Consider the following 20681-nt stretch of genomic DNA (forward strand, 5'->3'; position numbering starts at 1 on the left):
GTCACCTTTGCTCCAGTTCCCCACAAGTTTGTCATCTCCATCTGAGACCACCTCAGCCTGGACTTCATTGTCCTTATCACTATCAGCATTTTGCTCAAAGCCATTCAACAGGTCTCTAGGAAGTTCCAAACTTTCCCACATTTCCCTCTCTTCTGAGTCCCCCAAGTCTCTAGGAAGTTCCAAACTTTCTCACATCTTCCTGTCTTCTTCTGAGTCTTGTAAACTGTTCCAAACTCTGCCTGTTACCTAATTCCAAAGTGGCTTCCACATTTTTGGGTATCCTTATAGAAGCACCCCACTCTACTGGTACCAATTTAGTGTATTAGTTCATTCTCACACTGCTAATAAAGACATACCCAAGACTTATTAATTATAAATGAAAGAGGTTTAATTGACTCACAGTTACACAGGGCTGGGAAGGCCTCAGGAAACTTAGAATCTTGGCAGAAGGGGAAGCAAACATGTAATTCTTTATATGGCAACAGCAAGGAGAAGTTCGGAGTAAAGGGGAGAGGAAAGCCCCTTATAAAACCATCAGATCTCATGAGAACTCACTATCATGAGAATATCATGCAGATAATAGCCCCCATGCTTCAGTTACCCCCCACTGGGTTCCTCCCACAATATGTGGGGATTATGGGAACTACAGTTCAAGATGAGATTTGGGTGGGTCGCCGCCAAACCATATCAACCTGGTACCCGTGCAGCCCTGACAATGCAGTCATGTTCATATTGCAAGCACAAGTGTAGATTCTCCAGTTTTTCATGGTTTTCAGGAGGAATGCTATATCGATACATCACTGGGATTTTTTTACAAAGTAACTATAGTTTTTAACTACTGTTCATTTTCATTATAAGTTATTATTAGATTTCATCACTATCAATTTTAGTTTGTTTTAGGTTGCTTGCTTTACCCTCTAGTATGTAGTGATTCATATTTACCTATAATTTTTCAAGACTGATACTATGAATCATCTATACCCAACAGCACTTATAGAGTAACAGTCTATTGATATCACCTAATTATTTTATCCATTGGAAAGTAGGGATAAAGAGACCACCCAAGGGATCTATTGGTCTGTCTTAGGGAGCCACAGTCAAAAACTGTGGAAACCCACTGCCTTAGATACAGATATATGATTAAAAGAAGAAGAAAAAAAATATTGGCTTTACTTGTTTATAAATATGAAACTGATTTGGTGAATGCTAGTCCATAAAAAATTAGCTCACTTGTACTTCCTGACTCATTTATACTAATAGTTCTTTTTGCTTATATATTTAGGAAGGTTTTTTTAAAAAAAATCGACTATCAGTACTCCTCCCATCCTCCCATTTTCTCATTCACCACAGACTGGTGTACTTATAACTGAACTGGCCAAACTAGAGGATTTAATAATAGAAATACTCTTTGAAGGTTTAAAGATTCACAAATACAAACTTTCAGTCCCAGATAAGATGGAGTACACACATTTTATTTTATTTTTCCTACTGCTCACAACTGAAAAATACCTGGATAAGATACATTAACTCATCTACCAGAAGACTCTGAAAGGTACAAAAAAATAAAGAAGACAGGCTAGGGACCTTCAGACCCAAGGAAGCGCTGTGAGTTTCCAGGCTTTTTTATTTGCCTCCTGTATACCTTGCCTGGGTGCTATAAAAGCCTTCAACCTGAAAACATCAATAGGTACAGACAAAATACAGCCCCCAAAAAGCCTGCTCTCTTTAGCCAGTGGACTCTCTTTAACCCAACGTGACAGAAATGTTTTAACAATACTTGCCTGTTCTCAAAACAGAAACCATGAAAAAAGTCATGTTTCTCTTCCTCCACCACAACTGGCATAAAGAGGTTCAATTCACTAAGAAGATATGACAGTCTTAAACATGTAAGCACCAAACAACAGAGATTCAAACACTAGAAGCAAAATCTGCCAGAACTAATAGGACAAATTGAAAGAGTTACAATTAAGATTGGGGTCTTCAACATCCCTCTTTTGGTAATTGATAGAGCCACTAAAGAAAACACCAGCAAGGGTACAGAAGTACTGAATGACTGTCTACCTGCAGTTTCTAACTGACAGCCAACAACAGCAGACTGCACATTGTTTTCAAACGTGCATGAGACAGTCATCAGAATACAAGATATCTTGAGTCATAAAACAAACCTTAACTTTAAAAGAACTTGAAATACTACAAAGTATGTTCTCTGATTATAATGAAATCAAACTAGACACCAATAACAAAAAGGTAACAAGTAAATCTCCAGCCACTTGGAAATTAAAGAACATACTTCTAAATAATCCACAGATTAAAAAGCAGTATAAAGGAAAATGAAACTGAGTGAAAATAAAAAGACAGCATATACTTAAAGGAAATTTATAGCACTAAATGCTTATATGAGAAGAAAAGAAAGATGTCCATAATCTGAGCCCCTACCTCAAAAAAATTAGAAAAAGAACCAAATAAAAGCAGAAGGAAGGTTTAATAAAGATCATGAAATTCAATGAAGTTGAAAACAGAAAAACAATAGGGAAAATCAAACCAAAAACTATGGGTTTTTTTAATTTAAAAAATTGACTAACATCTAGCAAGACTGATAAAAGGAAAAGGGAGAGAAGACTCAAATTACCAATATCAAGAATAAAAGAGAGAATATCACTACAACCCTCATAGACATTAAAAGAATACTAAATAAATACAACTCTGTGCATGTAAGTCTACCAGTTCAGATGAAATGGACCAATTCCTCAAAACATACAAACTGCGAGAACTCACCCAAAATGAAATATATCTGAATAGTTACATAACTATTAAAGAAATTTAATTATTTCTTTATTAGTTTAATGATTTAATAGTTACATAACTATTCACATATATATAACATATTTAAATTTCCAAAATATCAATACAGAAATACTTTAAAGAAGCAAATCCACAGTACTAATATTTTTGTATTGATTGAGTGTGGGAATAACCAATTTTGCTTTTATTGTTATGTTCCATGCTGCATTTAAAGTGTCAGAAGCCTATAAGAGATTTGAGGTACAAGACTTGTAATTTAATGGAATTCCTAAGATACTGATTAAATTCATCAATTTTATTAATTTTGAAAATATTGTTTAAATGTTTAGAAATTTTTATTTCATCAATTTTTAAGTTTTAAAATTTTAACATTAAAAAAACAAAAAGGGCAGACTGCACTGGGTTGCCGCCGCAGCTGCCGCTGCCACTGCCGCCATCGTGCCAGCCCCTTGGGTCTCTGTGAGGCTGGGTGATGCTCCAGAATGGGAGACAAGCCAATTTGGGAGCAGATTGGATCCACCTTCATTCAACATTATTACCAGTTATTTGATAATGATAGAACCCAACTAGGCGCAATTTACATTGACGCGTCATGCCTTACGTGGGAAGGACAACAGTTCCAGGGGAAAGCTGCCATTGTGGAGAAGTTATAGCCTTCCATTCCAGAAAATCCAGCACAGCATCGCGGCGCAGGACCATCAGCCCATGCCAGATAGCTGCATCATCAGCATGGTTGTGGGCCAGCTTAAAGCGGATGAAGACCCCATTACGGGGTTCCACCAGATGTTCCTATTAAAGAACATCAACGATGCTTGGGTTTACACCAATGACATGTTCAGGCTCGCCCTGCACAACTTCGACTGACCTCTCAGCCAGGCACTCGCACTGTTTCCTCCTCCCTCCTCTTCCCAATACTATTACCACTCCTCCAGATGCTACAAATATCATGCACAAATGAGCAGGGCTGCGGCGGGAGTGGGCGCAGTGCGCTGCTGCCACCAAGGTGTTGTGCATGATGTTTGGACGCTAGACTAGTTGCATCTGACGGGAGAAGTTTGTGTTGTACCAGCGCATGCTTGGAAAGACTTAAGTAATGCAAAAGGTTGTCCTTTTTTTTTTTTTTTTTAATCTACTGACAAGTTGCTCTAGTAACCCAAAGATGTGAAGGAGAAAGCAGCTGCCTCACCGCCCAGAAGTTGCTTTGTTCAGATGTTTCAATGCCTCATGATACAATAAAACCACAAAAATTTTCTTAAAAAAAAAAAAAGATTCACTAATATGCCCTCACTCTTGAGAAAGATTTTTGGTCCCTCATTGTATAAAACAATATTGTTGATGAAATGAAGCCAGCCCTTTCAGCTTCACATTTGAACAAATGTGGATCTTTCTGCTAGTTCCTGGGTAGAAAATGACTGCCAGGAAGCAAAACACAAAATTTGGCTTAATTAATGAGGCACCATGTAAAACATGATGCAGAAGAATTGAATTATAAATTTATTAAATTTTAGTCTTATTTTTAATTCCTTTTTGCCTTTAGGGAGAAAAATAAATAAATTCCAATGACAGGCCCTTGGCTTGGTTGGTAAGGTCAGTAATTACATACTTGCCTTTAGTTGCTTTGATCAGAGAGCATAAAGAAGCCCCATTCCCTTGTATATTGTAGATGTTTGTCTCCTAGCTTTATAGACTCAGAAAACATTGTCAAATTTTGTAGGCAATTGGCTTTTTTAGCTCCCATAATCACCCTACTCATATTACCTTGCCACCATAACTCATTTAATCAAACATCTCAAGTTTAATAAAACTATAGGTAGAATTATTTTACCCCTAGAATTCTTTAAAGTCTATTCTGATTGAAGGTTCATAGCCTGTACCAAATTATTTTCTTCACTTAAATCCCACAGTATATTAATATTACCCCCCTGATGGTTTCAGCACTCTCAACTTCCACAAAACTATAAGATTTAACAATTTGCTGTATATACTAAAATAACCCAGTTTCCTCTTAATAAATGACATTAAGGTACAATAATTGACTCCTGTTAGATTCTAGTTTCTTAAAGATAAATTTTCTAAGAACTATGTTAAACTGTTTGCAGACACTAGGATTTTTCACTGGTTTTGACTCTGACAGCAATTGGCAATGGGCCAAAGTGTATAAGCTCAGCCTAGAGTCTCAGTTCTAAATGATATTGCTAAATCTGTCTCTTAACATCTCTACAAATATCAGGGTAATTTAAGATCAGGATCCTAATAGACTTCAATCCAAAACAACCTGGAATGTTGAGAAATAGATCAGTGTTTCAAACCCATGTTCTTTATATGTGTTAGGTAAATTAGTATAAACTTTTCTGCCCTAGTAAACCGGAGAACAAGTTGTCTTCCCATGTCTTTTTTTTATTTTCATAAATCTGGAGTGTCCCAAGACGTAATGGGTCTTGTGTCTGATAGTCTCCAGATAAGAATTCAGCATTAAGAAGAGAATTGCCTTTTTTAAAATTCAGATGCCCAAGGATATTGTTGTAGTTATAAAACATGAGCCATATGTTTAAGTCAGCTATATATTTAAATCAGCTATAAGAACCTAGACACATTTCTGAACCTCAGTTTCTCATAGGTAAAAAGAGGATAAGACTACTTATCTGGTTTTTTTTTCAAAATTAAATTATACATTGTATATAAAATTCTTTCCATTGTGCTGAGCAAATAATAACTATTCTTTGCTCTATATAGAAAGAAAATTTGTTAATTTGCCTGTAAGGGAATCTCTCTCCTGATGAGCAAATCAGGAAGCCTTTTAGGACTAAAATAGATTGCATTTCTTTTGGGCATTAATGAGTATATCCGTTGAAGTTCAACCAGGGAACTAGAATCTCAAAGTGACATGCAATAAAGGACTAGATCTTATTCAGTTGAGGAGCTGGTGAAGATGCCTCAGCAGAGCCAGCGGTTGGGAGGAAAATCTGGACATGAAGTGAGGGAGAACAAGACAAACTAGAATCCATCAGCACAAATCAGTGTTTCCTTTAACTTCAGCACGAAGCTGGTGCCCTTCTCCATGGAGATTCACAAGTTCATTGTCCAATCAATACTCAGGAGCTGAAGGAGGGGATCTGATTGGAACTGGAAGAGTTGTAGGCCTGGCTGCTGGCTCAAACCAATAAGGCAAACCAACATAAAACAATTTGTATCAGCTGCAACAGTGACTGACAGCCTGCCCTGACTTTTCGGAGCATAAGGGCTGCTTTACTTGTATTCTCCAAAATTGACACAAATTTACGTAGTGGCCAACCCTAACGCAGAACCATATAGATAAAGGAATTCTAAAATATATAGTTCCTTCCAGCTTAGCTAAATCAATGCAATAGGAAACTACCAAACTGAGATTTCCCTCTCTTTTTTTTTTTTTTTTCTTTGAGACGGAGTTTCGCTCTTGTTACCCAGGCTGGAGTGCAGTGGCATGATCTTGGCTCACCACAACCTCCGCCCCCTGGGTTCAGGCAATTCTCCTGCCTCAGCCTCCTGAGTAGCTGGGATTACAGGCATGCGCCACCGTGCCCAGCTAATTTTTTGTAATTTTTAGTAGAGACGGGGTTTCACCATGTTGACCAGGATGATCTCGATCTGTTCACCTTGTGACCCACCCACCTCGGCCTCCCAAAGTGCTGGGATTACAGGCTTGAGCCACCGCGCCTGGCCTGAGATTTCCCTCTCTGTGGCCATTATCAGTGTTTACTGTGTAAAACCTGCTTTGAAAATTTCTCTATTGACAGTATGTATGAGGTTTGTGGTAAAATAAAAATCCTAAATTATCATAAAATCTAGAGTGGATTCAAGAGTGTAGACTACCTCTATGAGAGTATCATCCCTACAACCTACTTGTTTAATTTACCAAAGCATATATTGGGAAATATATCTTAGCCAAATGTTGAAGCGTCTTCACTTAGGTGCATTTTAAAATAATGTCCTCAATTTTTATCATATGGCTATTACAAGAAACAGCCATATAAAATATACTTCTTCATTTGCTATAAAATGTTTTTGGATATTGTATTTTCTGTTTCTTTGTATCTTCCCTCATATACATTTTTATAATTGGGTAAAAGCTTTGGCTCTGTGTGGTGACAGTATATGTAAAGATCTGATTCAGTATCTGGCGCTATGATAGTGCACAAATAGTGTACCCTTCCTCCAACAGTACTACCAAAATGTCTTCACCAGTGGGTTGAGAATAAGCAAAATGTAATATAAGTGCATTTGAGGTAACCAGTTCTGAAGAAGTGGCAGCAAACATCAAGCCCTCTAGTAATTTAATTTTTTATATCTGAGATTGCATAAGTTGCTTTCTTTATCTTACTCAGTTTTCTCATTTACAAGATGAGTGTAGCACTGCAGAGAGGACTGAAGAATGCTGTCTAAATTGACAGCAAAATAATGATTTGATTCCTGCTGCAAGCACAGAAGTTAAAATATCTACCCATCAAGTTCTTTTTTCCCTTCTGTTAGATAAAACCAATTTTCCTTTTCTTAGTCTTAAAATAATGTTTTACTATGTAGTTCAGTATGAAAAGGAACAGTCTGAATTATATATCTCAATTATTTTATTGTCAAATGAATTGCATACAGTGACTTCTGAAACTTTTTAACTTATATTTTTATCTAGTACTCTGAAAAATATTTCAGTTATGAAAAAAAGTCTCTAAATCAAGGAAACTCCATTTAAACTACCAGATGTGAAAACATTTGAAGTAGTTGTGTCGGAGAGCTTGTCTATTATATAAGAGCAAAAATCTTGGATTAAAAGTGACATAAGCATAGTCTTAATATGATAAAGATATTTAGATAAAAGCTAGCATTCTCAGAACAAATTATACTGACACAGGATTTCATAATGAGAAAATATGTACATTGTATCAGAGAAATCAACATAAAAAATAGAGTTAAAGTAATAAATTAACATAAAAAATAGAGTTAAAGTAATCAGAAAAAAACTGTTTGATTTCAGTTCCTTTTACAAATAAAACCATTAAGTCCACACCAAAAAAGTTTTTCAGTAAATATGATTCAGTCACATCATTGCTGACAGAATCAGCAATCATACCGTAATTGTGACTCCATTTGAGATTCTTAGGTTTCATGCATCTCTATTAGAGGTGATTCTTTCTATATTATTTATTTATCTTTTTTTTTTACATACAGTTTATTTCCTTGTCATTCACTAGCCTGCAGGTAGCAAATCTGGTTCTCTCCATTTTTTCTGGTCATAAAAATTTCTTTGTCACAAAAGACAGGCAAGCCTACTCTGATTTCTCTGACACCTAGATTTCGACATTTTCTGTCAAACAGAAGTGTCAGGAGTAGGAGCTGCCCTAGTTCTGCTTTTCATCTGTTAGAATTTTCTGGCTCTGTCTGAAGTGCAAATCTATGTTAATTGTACATATCAGTCAGGCACCCCAAAATAGCTGTATCTAAACTGGCTGGTGATAAGTTCTTTCCATACGTGGTGGAATTCAAATATAAACTAAGTGCTTTTCAATGAATAATCTAGCACTCAGTATTAAGACTGACACCGATTACATGTATACATATAATAATTCCAAAAACATCAATAAGTAGGTCTCCACTGGTAATAATCAGCTGGTTTTCCATTCATTTTTAAATTATGACCATGGAAAGTTATTGTTCTATGAGACATACTAAGAACATATGGTCCAAATCCCTGATCTTGCAGATGAGGAAATTGAGGTCAAGAGTAATTCAGTAGCTTGATCAAAGTAATAGAGCTGGAATATAGACTAAAATATGGAAAACTAGAAGTCAGATCTCCTGATTCCTACCACAGTGTTGCTTCATTGGTAATGTGTGTTCCATTCTTGCTAAAAAATAAGCATTCTAAGTGTATCACTCCAACTGGTTTGTTGAAATTAGACTGAAAGGGCCAGGGGTAAGTGTGGAAGCAGGGAGACAAGATAAAATCTGGTCCATTCAAGTGAGAGATGAGAGTGGCTTAACCCTGAGTGCTAAAGTGGAAGTGGGGAGAAGGGGTTGGACTCTGGATGTGTTTTGAAGGTAACTGGACAGAATGTGCTGACAGGTTGCATATAAGAAGCCACGACTCATAGCCCATACCTCAGTGTCCCACACATAGATGGTAACTATTCAATTCATGCCTTCAACAGAAAATTGTATGTCACATCCTGTGCTAGGAGCTGAGTATAGAATGGTGACCCAAACAAATGGTTTCTTCCTTCATAGAAACTAATGCAGTAGGTAAAAACCATGCCTTCAGAAAGTGAGCCAAGTAATTTCAAAGCATTCCATACTATTCAGGAGTGTATTGGGTGGAGAATGGTGTAACACAATGAATCAGCTCAAGCAAGTAAAGAATTAGTCAAAAGGCCAGCTGGATCCATGATTTTCTCATCAGTATTGACACAGGGTTTTCTAATTGAACTGAGTTCTGCTAATAGGCTGGTATTAAAATAATGATTGTAGTCTCATCTCTGTCTACTTAGACTGGGCCTTATAATATTATTGTACCTTGATTTCTGTCTTATTTGCAAAATTGAGATGTTAACATGAGCCTTCCTGTCATGCAGATATTATTATAAGAGGTTGCCCAGAAACTCCTGTAAATCTTTTCTAACCCACAGAGCAATATAACTTGCTAATTAAAATAAAATTGACAAAGCATGAAAATTAGAGATTGATAAGATGTTATTGGTTTGAATTACCTCCATTGATATAAAAGTGTTTTTTCACTGATATCTTTCTGTTTTGGAGAATCCTTTCTTTCACATAGCAGTGTACTTGCATCACCTGTCATGGGGAGTTTTTCACAAATGGATGTTTTAGTTCCAGAACCACTTTTTCTCTCTCTTTAATTGTTACTGTGACTACAGAATACTTACTTGGGAGGCAGTAATGCATGTACTAGTTAGGAGTATAGGTTTTGGGGTTGACAGACCTGCGTTGAATTTTGGCTCTACCCCTACCTATGAGATCCTGAGCAACTTATTTATGCATTGTGTCTCAGTTTTCTCTTCCTTAATATGGGGTTAATGATAAACACTTTATAGATATAAGGATTAAAATTGATGATTTATATCACTTACAAGCACTTATAAGTGCTTACTATTGTGCCTGACACAAAATAAGCTCTCAGTAAAAGATTATTTTGAGCTCTTATTATGGCAGTTCTTATTTCCCAAGGGTAGTGGCTAATGTTAGCCTTCCTAAATATTCTCCAAGTAATCACTCCCCTTCTTCCTGCTTTACCACTGTACAGGAACAGGAGGACTCATCTTATGAGATCCTGCATAAGAGTCAATTACCTCCTTCCTTCAGAATGTGATACATGTGACATTCTTTTTGATGGAACAGTGACTCTGCCCAACCTAACCAGTTTGACTGACCTTCTCCAGATTCTTTCCAATTACTGTATTTTTGTTCTTAATTGACTGCTAATTTACTAGTATATGTTTATAAAGCATGCTTTTTTTTAGTAAGTGTGGAGCTATTTTCAGTTATACATGTACCCCAACCCTAAAATCAAAGTTTAAAAAAAATCAAGTCGACTTGACTGACAGAATCCAGAGCTACCTCATCCTACTCTAATGAAAGACCTACTGTGTGTACAGTGCTACATTCTCCACCCTGCTTGACTCCAAGTTTTCTTTCATGCACCAGAATGAGCAAGGCCACCACCAACAGCAGACATTAACTTCTATGCTGTTATTTCTCATAAATGGAAAATTTTCGACTTAATATTTAGTTATATTGGCATCTTACCCCACTTCCATTTATTTACATTTTTCTTCCTACATACAATAGACAGTTAAGAGAAAACATGTTTTGTAAAATATTTAGAATCTCAAAAAATTTTGTTTATTTAAATAAATTAAATATGTGGAAGCAGCTATCATCCATCCCAAGTGTTTCAAATTGTTAAGCACCTTCTTTTCTTATGTATACTAAATAAGCTATTGATTTGACTAGTCACTAAAGAAGTCTTGGAAGTTTGGAGAAAGTTACAGTAAGAGGAAATTGCTATTATTGCAACAAGAGAGTATTTTGATTGCAAATTTTTCCATAAGTGTGTCAATTTGCAACTTGAGAAGAATTTAATAGTAGCTGAGATTTCAAAATGTAACACAGAAACTCATTTTTTTCGCAATTAAAATAAGTTCTTCTGATAATCTGAGGATAAGAATGACCCAAATTACCCTCCCCCAACACTTCTCTATCCAAAGGAGTAGGGAATGGAGTTTGAACAGAACATCTGTGGACAGAATGAAAGACAAATGGTCTTTTCAGGCAAATGTCTGAAAAAAGGATCTTTTATAGCCAAACAGAATACTGTTGCATGCATCGCCATGGTTAAGAAGATCAAAAATACTTTCATAATGGCCTTTTATTTTAGCACATTCTATTTTTATGGAAAGAATTATGATTTCAACACATTCATTCATAATTCATATAATTATTAGCATAAATATCTTTTGACACAGATTTAATGTACTTTTGCCAGGCATATTGTGAATTTAAATTTAAACTGTTAAATGCACTAAGACAATTTCAGTGCAAGTACTGCTAAAGCAGATTAGATAAAATGAAATTTTTCTTATCTATCAAAAGGAATGTCCTATTAAAGAACAGAACTTTAAATAATGTATTATACATGAATTCATAGACTTCTTCAAGTTAAAACAATCAGCTAATTAAGATTACAACCTGTATTCTTTACTGATGGTTTGTTCAACATCCATTCACATAACTAGTATTTATTGAGTGCCTACTGTGCTAAGTCTTAATCTAGTCAGAGGACAAAGCAATACATAAAACAGGCAGAATTGCCCTTTTTAATGGAGTTTATATTTGGAGGAAGTCCAAGTGATAAACAAGAAATATAAGTACTTTAGATAATGCTAAGTGCTCAGAGGGGAAACAAAGCTGGGAAACAGAACAACAGAAAGTATTGAGAGCAATTGGGATAACATTTTAGATAGGGAAGCTTGGGAAGAATTTACTAAAAAGAAAGCCTTTGTGTAATTACCTGAAGGAGGTAAGGAGTGAGCCATGACAACATCTGGGCAAAAAAAGTTTCAGACAGAAGAAACAGCAAGGGTGAGGGTCTCGAGATGGGACTGTACTTGGCATGGTCTAGGAACAACAACTGTAGCTGGAGCAAAATTAGCAAGGGGGAGAGCAGTAGGCAAAGGTAACAGAAGACCAGATCATATAAGGCCTTCAAGTCATTGAAAGAATATAGGCATTTATTCAGAGTGATATGAGAAATCATTGAAGAGTTTTACATATAGCAATGACATGATTTAAATCATATTTTAACCAGATCACTCTGGCTCTGTGTTAAAAATTAGAGGGGTCTGGACACAGTGGCTCATACCTGTAATACCAGCACTATGGGAGGCTGAGGCAGACAGATCACTTGAGCCCAGGACTTCAAGACCAGTCGGTGCAACAAGGCAAAAACCCATCTCCAGTAAAAATACAAAAATTAGCTGGGCATGGTGGTATGTACCTGTAGTCCCAGCTACTCAGAAGGCCGAGGTGGGAGGATGACTTGAGCCCGGGAGGCGGAGGTTGCAGTGAGCCAAGATCGCGCCACTTCACTCCAGCCTGGGTGACACAACACCTCGTCTCAAGATATAGATATAGATAGATATAGATATAGATATAGATATATACAGATATAGATATATAGATACACACACACACACATACATACACACACACACACACACACACACACACACACACACACACATATATATATATATATATATATATATTCTAATGTATTACCTATATTAGAGAGGGTAAGAGCAGAAGCAGGAAGAACTGTGAGGGTATTTCAGTAATCCAGGTGAGAGATTGTGGTGGCTTAGACCAGGGTGGTAATAGTAGAGCTAGGGAGAAAAAGTCATATTATAAATACATTGAAAGATAAAGCTGACAAAACCTGCTGATGGATTTGCTATGGGGTATAAGAGAAAGAAAAGAGTTAAAGTTGACTCCAAGATTTTGTACCTGAGCCACTAGGGAGGGAAAAATTATAATTACTATTCAATGAGGTATAGATGAGTAGGAAAGGAGCAGATTTGGCCGATGGGTGATAGGCATCATGGGCTCAGTTTTGTACATATTAAATCTGCTCAGTTAGGCAGGCTTTAGCTCAGTCAAGAAGTCCTGGCTAGTGATATGAATTCTTAAGTTGCTAAAGATCAGAATTTATTGAACATTCTTAGAAATTTCAAATAACTTTCATCCAGTTGCTCACTATAATAAACAGAAAGTGCTAGTGAGGCATTAGAAAGATTTTAATAAATGATGGTTTAGAAAATAATGAAGTTAGGGTTTTTTAGAGAATTGGTCTTTAAAAATGCTAACAAGAGAAATCCATTTCTGGTAATGAATAAGCATTACAAGCTTGTGCTTTAAATTCACATACACCCTTGCACTTACCCTACCCTAAACACATAGCAATAAAATGAAATAAAACATATGGTCATGGTCAAATCTAAGCTTCAGGTGCCAAAAGGAACAAAAATGCTCAGTGATAATTGGGAACTAAAGCCACATATCTTAGGCACTGAGTCCAGAAAAAGATAGAGATGACTGAGAGTCTTCTCTAATGAGAATCAGAGAACCAGTGGATCTCAGCTATGTCAAGTATCTATCACCAGGTGTAACCAACTGGAAAGGCAAGCAGAGCCTCTCCCACTTGGATTTCAAGGATGGGACTGCAACCCATTGCCACTGAATGGAGGCAGAGACAGCCAAATGCTTAGACAAAAGGGATGAGTGCAAAAAGAAACATCCCTGCAGGAAGAATCTTGCACTCAAAATAAAATTCCAAAGCATCTAAAGAAAATTAATACTTTTTTAAAAATGGCAATGAACTAAACAATGAAATGATTCTTTCCTTGCTAAAAATGCAAATTACAAGAAAGTCACAAAAGCCCTTAAAATAAATTTTGGAAAAAAAAAAACAGGAAGTTTAAAACAGTAGATACTCAAAAGAGCCACTACCAACTTGATATCCTGTAAATGTAAAATATGTGAAATAAACTCTCTACAGATAAGATAAACTTTAGATTAGATACAATCAGAGAAAGAATTAAGAAATTGGAAGACAGTAAAATGAATTCCCCTAAAAGGCATTGCAGAAATATGAAAGGATACAAAATATGAAAGACACATGGAAGGTAAATTGAGAGGTACCAACATACGTCTAGACTAAAAAAGGGTCTAGTAAAGAAGACCATTTGAAGAGATTTTCGGAATTTAATAACACTTTCAATAAAAATTGACCCACAAAAAAATGCCAAATATGATTGAATTAGATAAATGATAACTGAGACACATAATAGTGAAACTACAGAATATTAGGGATAAAGAGAAAAATGTTTTAAAAGCTACAGAGAGAATAAAGACAGATTACAACAAGCAAGTGACTGTGTGGCTACAGATGGCTTAAGAGAAAAAACAGATGCCCAAAGAAAATAAAGTAGTATATTCAAGTTGCTGAGGGAAATTATTTTCAACTCAGAATTCTATACCCAGCCAAGCTATTATTCAAGAGGAAGGATTTTCAAACACTAAAACTGGAAGAGTTTGACACTCACAGACTGCTATGAAAGAACTTCTAAAGAATATACTTACTTGAGCATAAACTTGGAAGAGGGATGATCTGAAGCTATTATGAAATATACACAAATGAGATATTTTATGAATACCTCATGAGAAATACACTTATCCTGAATGCAAGGATTCTAGGCTTCTTTCATTTTTAGTTGTTGTAGTACCTTACATAATCAGTTGTGTTATGAATTACAGTCATGTGTCTGTTTTTAATGTCTTGCTCTTATTAAATTTTCATCTTAAAAACTGGAAAAAAAATGTACCAATTAAATTTCTGTCACTGATAATTCCATGAGTTCTACTAAAAAAGATAATACAGGATGATAAATTTGCACCTCAGAGGTGCTTAATAACACTGTAGTTGATGACATAGGGAAAACATTTTCAGGAGATTGTTTATGTTCATTATTTATGAATAATGAACAGTTTCTAATATAAGTTTGTAAGGGATCTTTTTGAATGTCAGGCTGTTTTGGAGGTCCCCAAGACCACCGACATGTTCAGTAATTTGCTAGAAGAACTCATAGGACACAACATACAGTTGAAGTCACGGCTAAGATTTATTACAGTGAAACAGCAGGAATATACAGGCAGATCAGTAAGGAAAAAAGACACCTATGGAACCTGGAGAAATCTGTCTGTAGGTTTCCTGTGCTCTCTCCCCCACAAGATAGGTCACACAGAGCATACTCTCCTCCCAGTAGCTAAAATGCAATCACATGTGTGCTTTGTTTCTGTCCAGGGAAGTCCGTTAGAGACTCAGTACCCAAAGATACTGAATTGGGCATTTAGACATCCTCTGCCTAGTAACTACCAAAATTCCAGACTCCCAGAAGGCAAGTGGGTATTCAGTGCCCCATGTGGGCAAATGAATCTTATCATTTAGGGAAGCTTCTTAGTATAGGGAACTGTTTACCAGCCAAGTTCCTAGATGCCAGTCAAAGGCAAATACTGCAAGTAGGCCTTTCTAAGACAGCAACCTCAGGCCTGCTATGTTAACTCTTTTCTGCACAAAGACCTAACTGTATAGTTTTAATAGATTTTTCAATCACTTCCAAAAGCATATAATGCAATTAACTTTTTCACTTAAAAAAATGCCAAGTCACTTGGAAAAATAATAAAATCTCTCTTAAGAGAACTTTATTTTAATATTTATAATATCCACAAAAGACATCTAAGGCTTTGCTTCTTTGAATGATGGATAAATCTGTATTTAATGTCTAGGAGTTCTCAGGTTTCCAGTAGACTGATTATACTCTGCAATCATGATCTTTATGTAAGTATATTTATAGGAAAAGAAAAGATAATCTTGTTAAAAAGAAAACCTGAAGAGTGTAAAATATGTTTGGTGTAGATTTTTAGAGTAAATATTCAGGTTCTAAGGAATAGCATGCAAAAAGCATAGGAGGTACATTATATATCCCAATTATTTCAGGCTGTCTGTTATCTATGTAGCTTTCTAAAAACAACCCACCTCCATCTTTGTCATTTTTCAAAACAATGAGCTGTAAAACTGTAATGATTACTTGCAGAAATACAAAAGAAAAAAAACCAATCCATAATTTTACCATGAAACAATTTAGGGAAAATAACTATCTGTAAATTAACTATACTTAAGCACACTAGCCTGAGTTATTATTTGAGTTATTATTTTGAAGCAAAGTGCATTGAAGAAAATCAACATAGCATAATGGGTTTTGTCTTTTATGCTTTCTCTCAAAATTTGATGGTGAATTTCTGTAACCATGGGTGCTGCAAAGTTTTATGTGTGTGTGTGTGTGTGTGTGTGTATACACATATATATACACATATACTACATACATACGTATTTATATTGCTTTAACACTTGGGTGATTATTTCTGGAAAACTTTGTACGTTAGTAAATTATCTGACCCTTATCTTTAGGACTGATACTCATCTGTAATATTATGTCATTAGACTTGTATAAATCATATACAGAATGAAAATTATATAAGTAGAATGTTATTTAATTAGCAATGATATTAAATAATAAAGTATCACAAAACACGAATTTATTTTTTTAAAACAGCAAATTTTAAATTAAAAAATCCAGTTGCCTCTTATATCTCCATAAAGAAAAAGAAGAATCTATAACCTGAATTTCATTTTGAAGGAATATCTGTGAATTAAAAGCACATATGCTATCTTTGTTTCCTCTTAGCTAGCTAATCATATGAATGTAATTAATCTTGTTATACCAGTGAACAGTCTGGCTTAGTAGACTAACTGGAGCCAGTGATGTATAGTCGTTAATTGAAAGTTAGACTGATCAGTATAGTTGTGGGTTTTTCTCTAGATATATCAAGCTGTCCAGGTACTTAGCATGGAGTGAACAGACAGGTTTAACTGGGATAGATGTTTAGCTCGGCAAGTATGATGCAGAGAGCATGGTCAAGGGAATGATTATAATGGTATCCCATGGAAACTAAGGAAAGAAAGAAATACAGGCACAAGACAGTAGTAAGGCCAATGAACTGGATGCCTCACAGTTTTTTTTTTAAGTGAGGACATGAGGGTATTAGACTGTGTAAGCCATGTATATTAGATACAGTGGCTGGTGTGTGCTTAAGATATTAAACATATGATCATGGGGATGCGTAGCTGAGGAGTTGGGAGGTAAAGGTCATTGGAACTGAGGAACCAGGGTACTGACATCATCATCTACATAAAGATTAGTCACCAATAATAGTGACAGAAGTAGGCATGAGAAGAAAATATTGTTTCAAGTGCTGAAATATTTAGGGACTAAGGAAGTAGGAGATCAGTAGGTGATGGTGGCTTATGTAATAAAATGAACTTCATGTGAACAAGTCATATTTGCCTGCTTACTTCATTAGATTTTAGGAGAATCAAATGAGATATTGTCTGACAAAGTACAGTATACCCCTAAAAAAGGTACAAAGTAGTATGTATGTAAAAGCCTTTAGTTTTACCAAATACTTTGTGCCCTGATTTCTCTGCCTACAAAATATAGGTAAAGATAATATCCTTTCCTGCTTCACAGGAGATTAGAAAGTTAAGTGACATGATGTATATGAATTTGTTTTGAGACTTTAGGGGGAAAAGCCTAACAGGGTTTAGAGTCACCATTTAGCTCTTGAGAGTTCTGTGTAGCATGCTGGTCTTCTGGATCACACCCTGAGTATCAGATATAACATTCTTTTTATCTTTGATTTCAGACATTTCAGCAGTCCTCACTGCAGCACAAATCAAAGAAGAAAAACAAAGGTAAGAAAAGGAATGAAACCTTTTACCTGCTTATTTTGCTCTTTGATAATCACCAGCACACTTTATCCATGTCCTCTTTCCTGAGCCCAGTGTGGATTAGAAGAGCACAACCCCCTAGTGCAAAAGCTGCCAGCTTCTTCAGTTCCATTATAATACAAGGTACCTTTTACAAAAAAAATAACTCGGTAAGTTTTGAGACTGGGGTTACATATTTCTGATTAAGATGTGTCACTTATGTGAGGGAAAAATATTAAAGATTTTTCTATTTTTCCAGTCTAATACAATATAAAAATAATTTTTAAGATTGTGAATTACTCATACTTCTTTTTGGTATCTGTGGACTAATACTTTCCTTTCACACCTTTTACAAAATTGAAAGAGCATTTCTACCCTTTAGGTCCTATAGCAGGCAAGAGCAAAAGACGAATTTCTTGCAAAGATCTTGGTCGTGGTGATTGTGAAGGCTGGCTTTGGAAAAAGAAAGATGCGAAGAGTTATTTTTCACAGAAATGGAAGAAATATTGGTTTGTCCTAAAGGATGCATCCCTGTATTGGTATATTAATGAGGAGGTAAGGTAAAGCACATTTTGTTGTCTCATCCATTCTCTATCTTTAATCAAAAGAACCACCATTTTGAGACTTATGTTTTAAAATCATATAATCACCTTAAGACCAGTTCAGTAGACTTAGGCTAGTTATTTTTCAATTCACTCTCTTAAAATGATTGCATGTTGGGGTTCTAGAAAGATAGATGTGTCAATTATTTTTATGTAGCAACATATCTGAAACACAGATAAAGTTTAGTAAAATTCTGTATATCTAAATAAAAATGTTAAGCTAATCTAAGCAGTAGCTTAACTAAAAGGATTATATGTAGATATTTAACAATTTTTAATGTCTTCCTTTTGTTAAAAGTTTTACACTTTTTTCTGTTTTTTTTTTTTAAGGGGAGGAGAAGCCCTTTACTAATTTAAGTAAATTAATATCCTGAATTTATTTCCATTTTTCTTTAAAAATGATCTAGTAGACTAGTTTTGAAAATCTGCAAGTATTCATTTCGCTTGGCCCAATGAGGGTATATAGATATAGAGATATAATACACTTAAATTATTCTTACGATTTTCTGGGGGGTTTTAGTGTAACAGATTTATATATCCAGAGTAGTCATGTCAAAACTTATCACATATCTTGGCAGATATACCAAAAGCATTTGTTGATATTCCCTTTACTCTGTATCTGCCTTTAATCCTTTGCTATAGCCACCTACTAGTTTCCTTTATTAGTTTTTTAAAACAATGATTTCTGCTGTATTTTATAAAAGATGTCCCTGGTTTAATGTAGTATGCTGGGTGAATAGTTCAATACTATTATGTTAAGACATTCATCGATTTGTAGTTGAATATTGTTGAAATATAACTTAACACCATTATTATGCCTATGATTATAACATATAATATCTAGATAATTTTATGTTCCCTAGACAGGTTATAATGTAATGTTGTTATGTTTAAGAGTAGACTTAGAAATCACACCACCTGAGTTACTGTGCCTTAGTTTCTTCATCTAAAAATGGGAGCAATAATAATACTTAACATGGGGGTATCATGTGGATGAAGTGAATCGATGCCTGACACATACTAAGTGTTCAATAAACATATGGTAGGCCAGGCCCAGTGGCTCATACCTATAATACCACTACTTTGGAAGGTTGAGGCGGAAGGATCATTTGAGCTCAGGATGTTGAGACCAGCCTGGGTAACATAGTGAGACCCTGTCTCTACAGAAAATTTAAAAATTAGCCAAGGGTTGTGGTGCACAGCTGTAGTCCCAGCTACTTGAGAGGCTGAAACAGGAGGATTGCTTGGGCCAGGGAGGTTGAGGCTGCAGTGAGCCGTGATTGAATCACTGGTCTCTAGCCTGGGCAACAGAGCAAGACCCCGTCTCAAAAAAATATGTGTGCTATTAGTAACATTTTTCAAAGGAACCTCTCATTTTATTTGTAAAATCTTGAGTTAATATTTTTCTATTTAATGTAAATTGTCTTTGTCACCTATATCAATATATTTGGTTGTTTTTTGTACTGTTGACATTTTTGTGGCAAATCACACACTTACCTAAAATATAGTCTGCTTTGCTAAGTATGTCTTATTTTAGATATAGAAAACAAACCATAATTTTACCTATATTTTCATTTAACAGATATATATTAAATACTTTTTTATACGCCAATCAAGTATTAGCAACATATAGTATCCTATGTTTCTCTTTATTGTAAGGTCACTTGCAGATTTCTCTGCCATATACTAGATTATATCCTATCTTTCAGAGTTTAAATGATGAAAACTATGGCCCCTTTTTGTTGAACTAAGTTTCAATCAGCAACTTATTGTTACTGTTAGCCTTGTGGGAGATGAATGAGGAATTCTACAGTATACGTTGCAAGAAATACCTTTAATGTGATAATATTTTTAGGAGAAATATAAAAATCCCTCATTACATCATGATGGGGAGATAGTAACTACCTCAAAATATTTTAAATTGTTCAAAATTTTAAACGTTTACATTATGGGTGTCACGGGTAATGTAACATAGAAATTAAAGTTGGGAAAAAAATTTTAAAATATTGTCCTTACTCTAAGATTTGAAGAAAAAATACTCAAATATTTAAAAAGTTTAATACTGCTCTTTTTCATAACACACATTCAGTCACTATCAGTAGCATCAGATTTTTGTTTTGCTTAGAAACTTAGCAATGAAAGTGAACATACACTGTAAAAGAATTGAGTCTCTTTTTTTTTCCCTGTGATAGTGGATGGGAGTGTAATCTCACTTAAACTTGATATCTAAGGAGCTATGGATATAGCACAGATCAAATGAAGGTTAGAGATAGTAAAACTCTGAGAACTTTGCTCATGAGCAGGAGAAGGGATACAATGATAAACTATTTAGCAAAAGATAGTTTTAG

General features: G+C 35.3%; 1 protein-coding gene and 1 pseudogene across 8 annotated transcripts in view; both read left to right on the forward strand.

Moving 5' to 3' along the window:
* The window catches only part of CNKSR2 (connector enhancer of kinase suppressor of Ras 2), a 304807-nt gene that overhangs the window by 220361 nt on the left and 63765 nt on the right, over window positions 1-20681 (forward strand). For all 8 annotated transcript variants that reach the window (XM_054251174.2, XM_054251175.2, XM_054251176.2 and 5 more), the window contains 2 exons: window positions 17668-17716; window positions 18114-18286. In XM_054251174.2, coding sequence (XP_054107149.1) covers window positions 17668-17716; window positions 18114-18286 — 222 coding nt within the window. The remainder of the gene's footprint in view (window positions 1-17667; window positions 17717-18113; window positions 18287-20681) is intronic.
* LOC144580992 (nuclear transport factor 2 pseudogene) lies at window positions 3155-3800 on the forward strand (annotated as a pseudogene).

Source organism: Callithrix jacchus, chromosome X (genome assembly GCF_049354715.1).
Source record: "Callithrix jacchus isolate 240 chromosome X, calJac240_pri, whole genome shotgun sequence".
Lineage (NCBI taxonomy): Eukaryota > Metazoa > Chordata > Mammalia > Primates > Cebidae > Callithrix > Callithrix jacchus.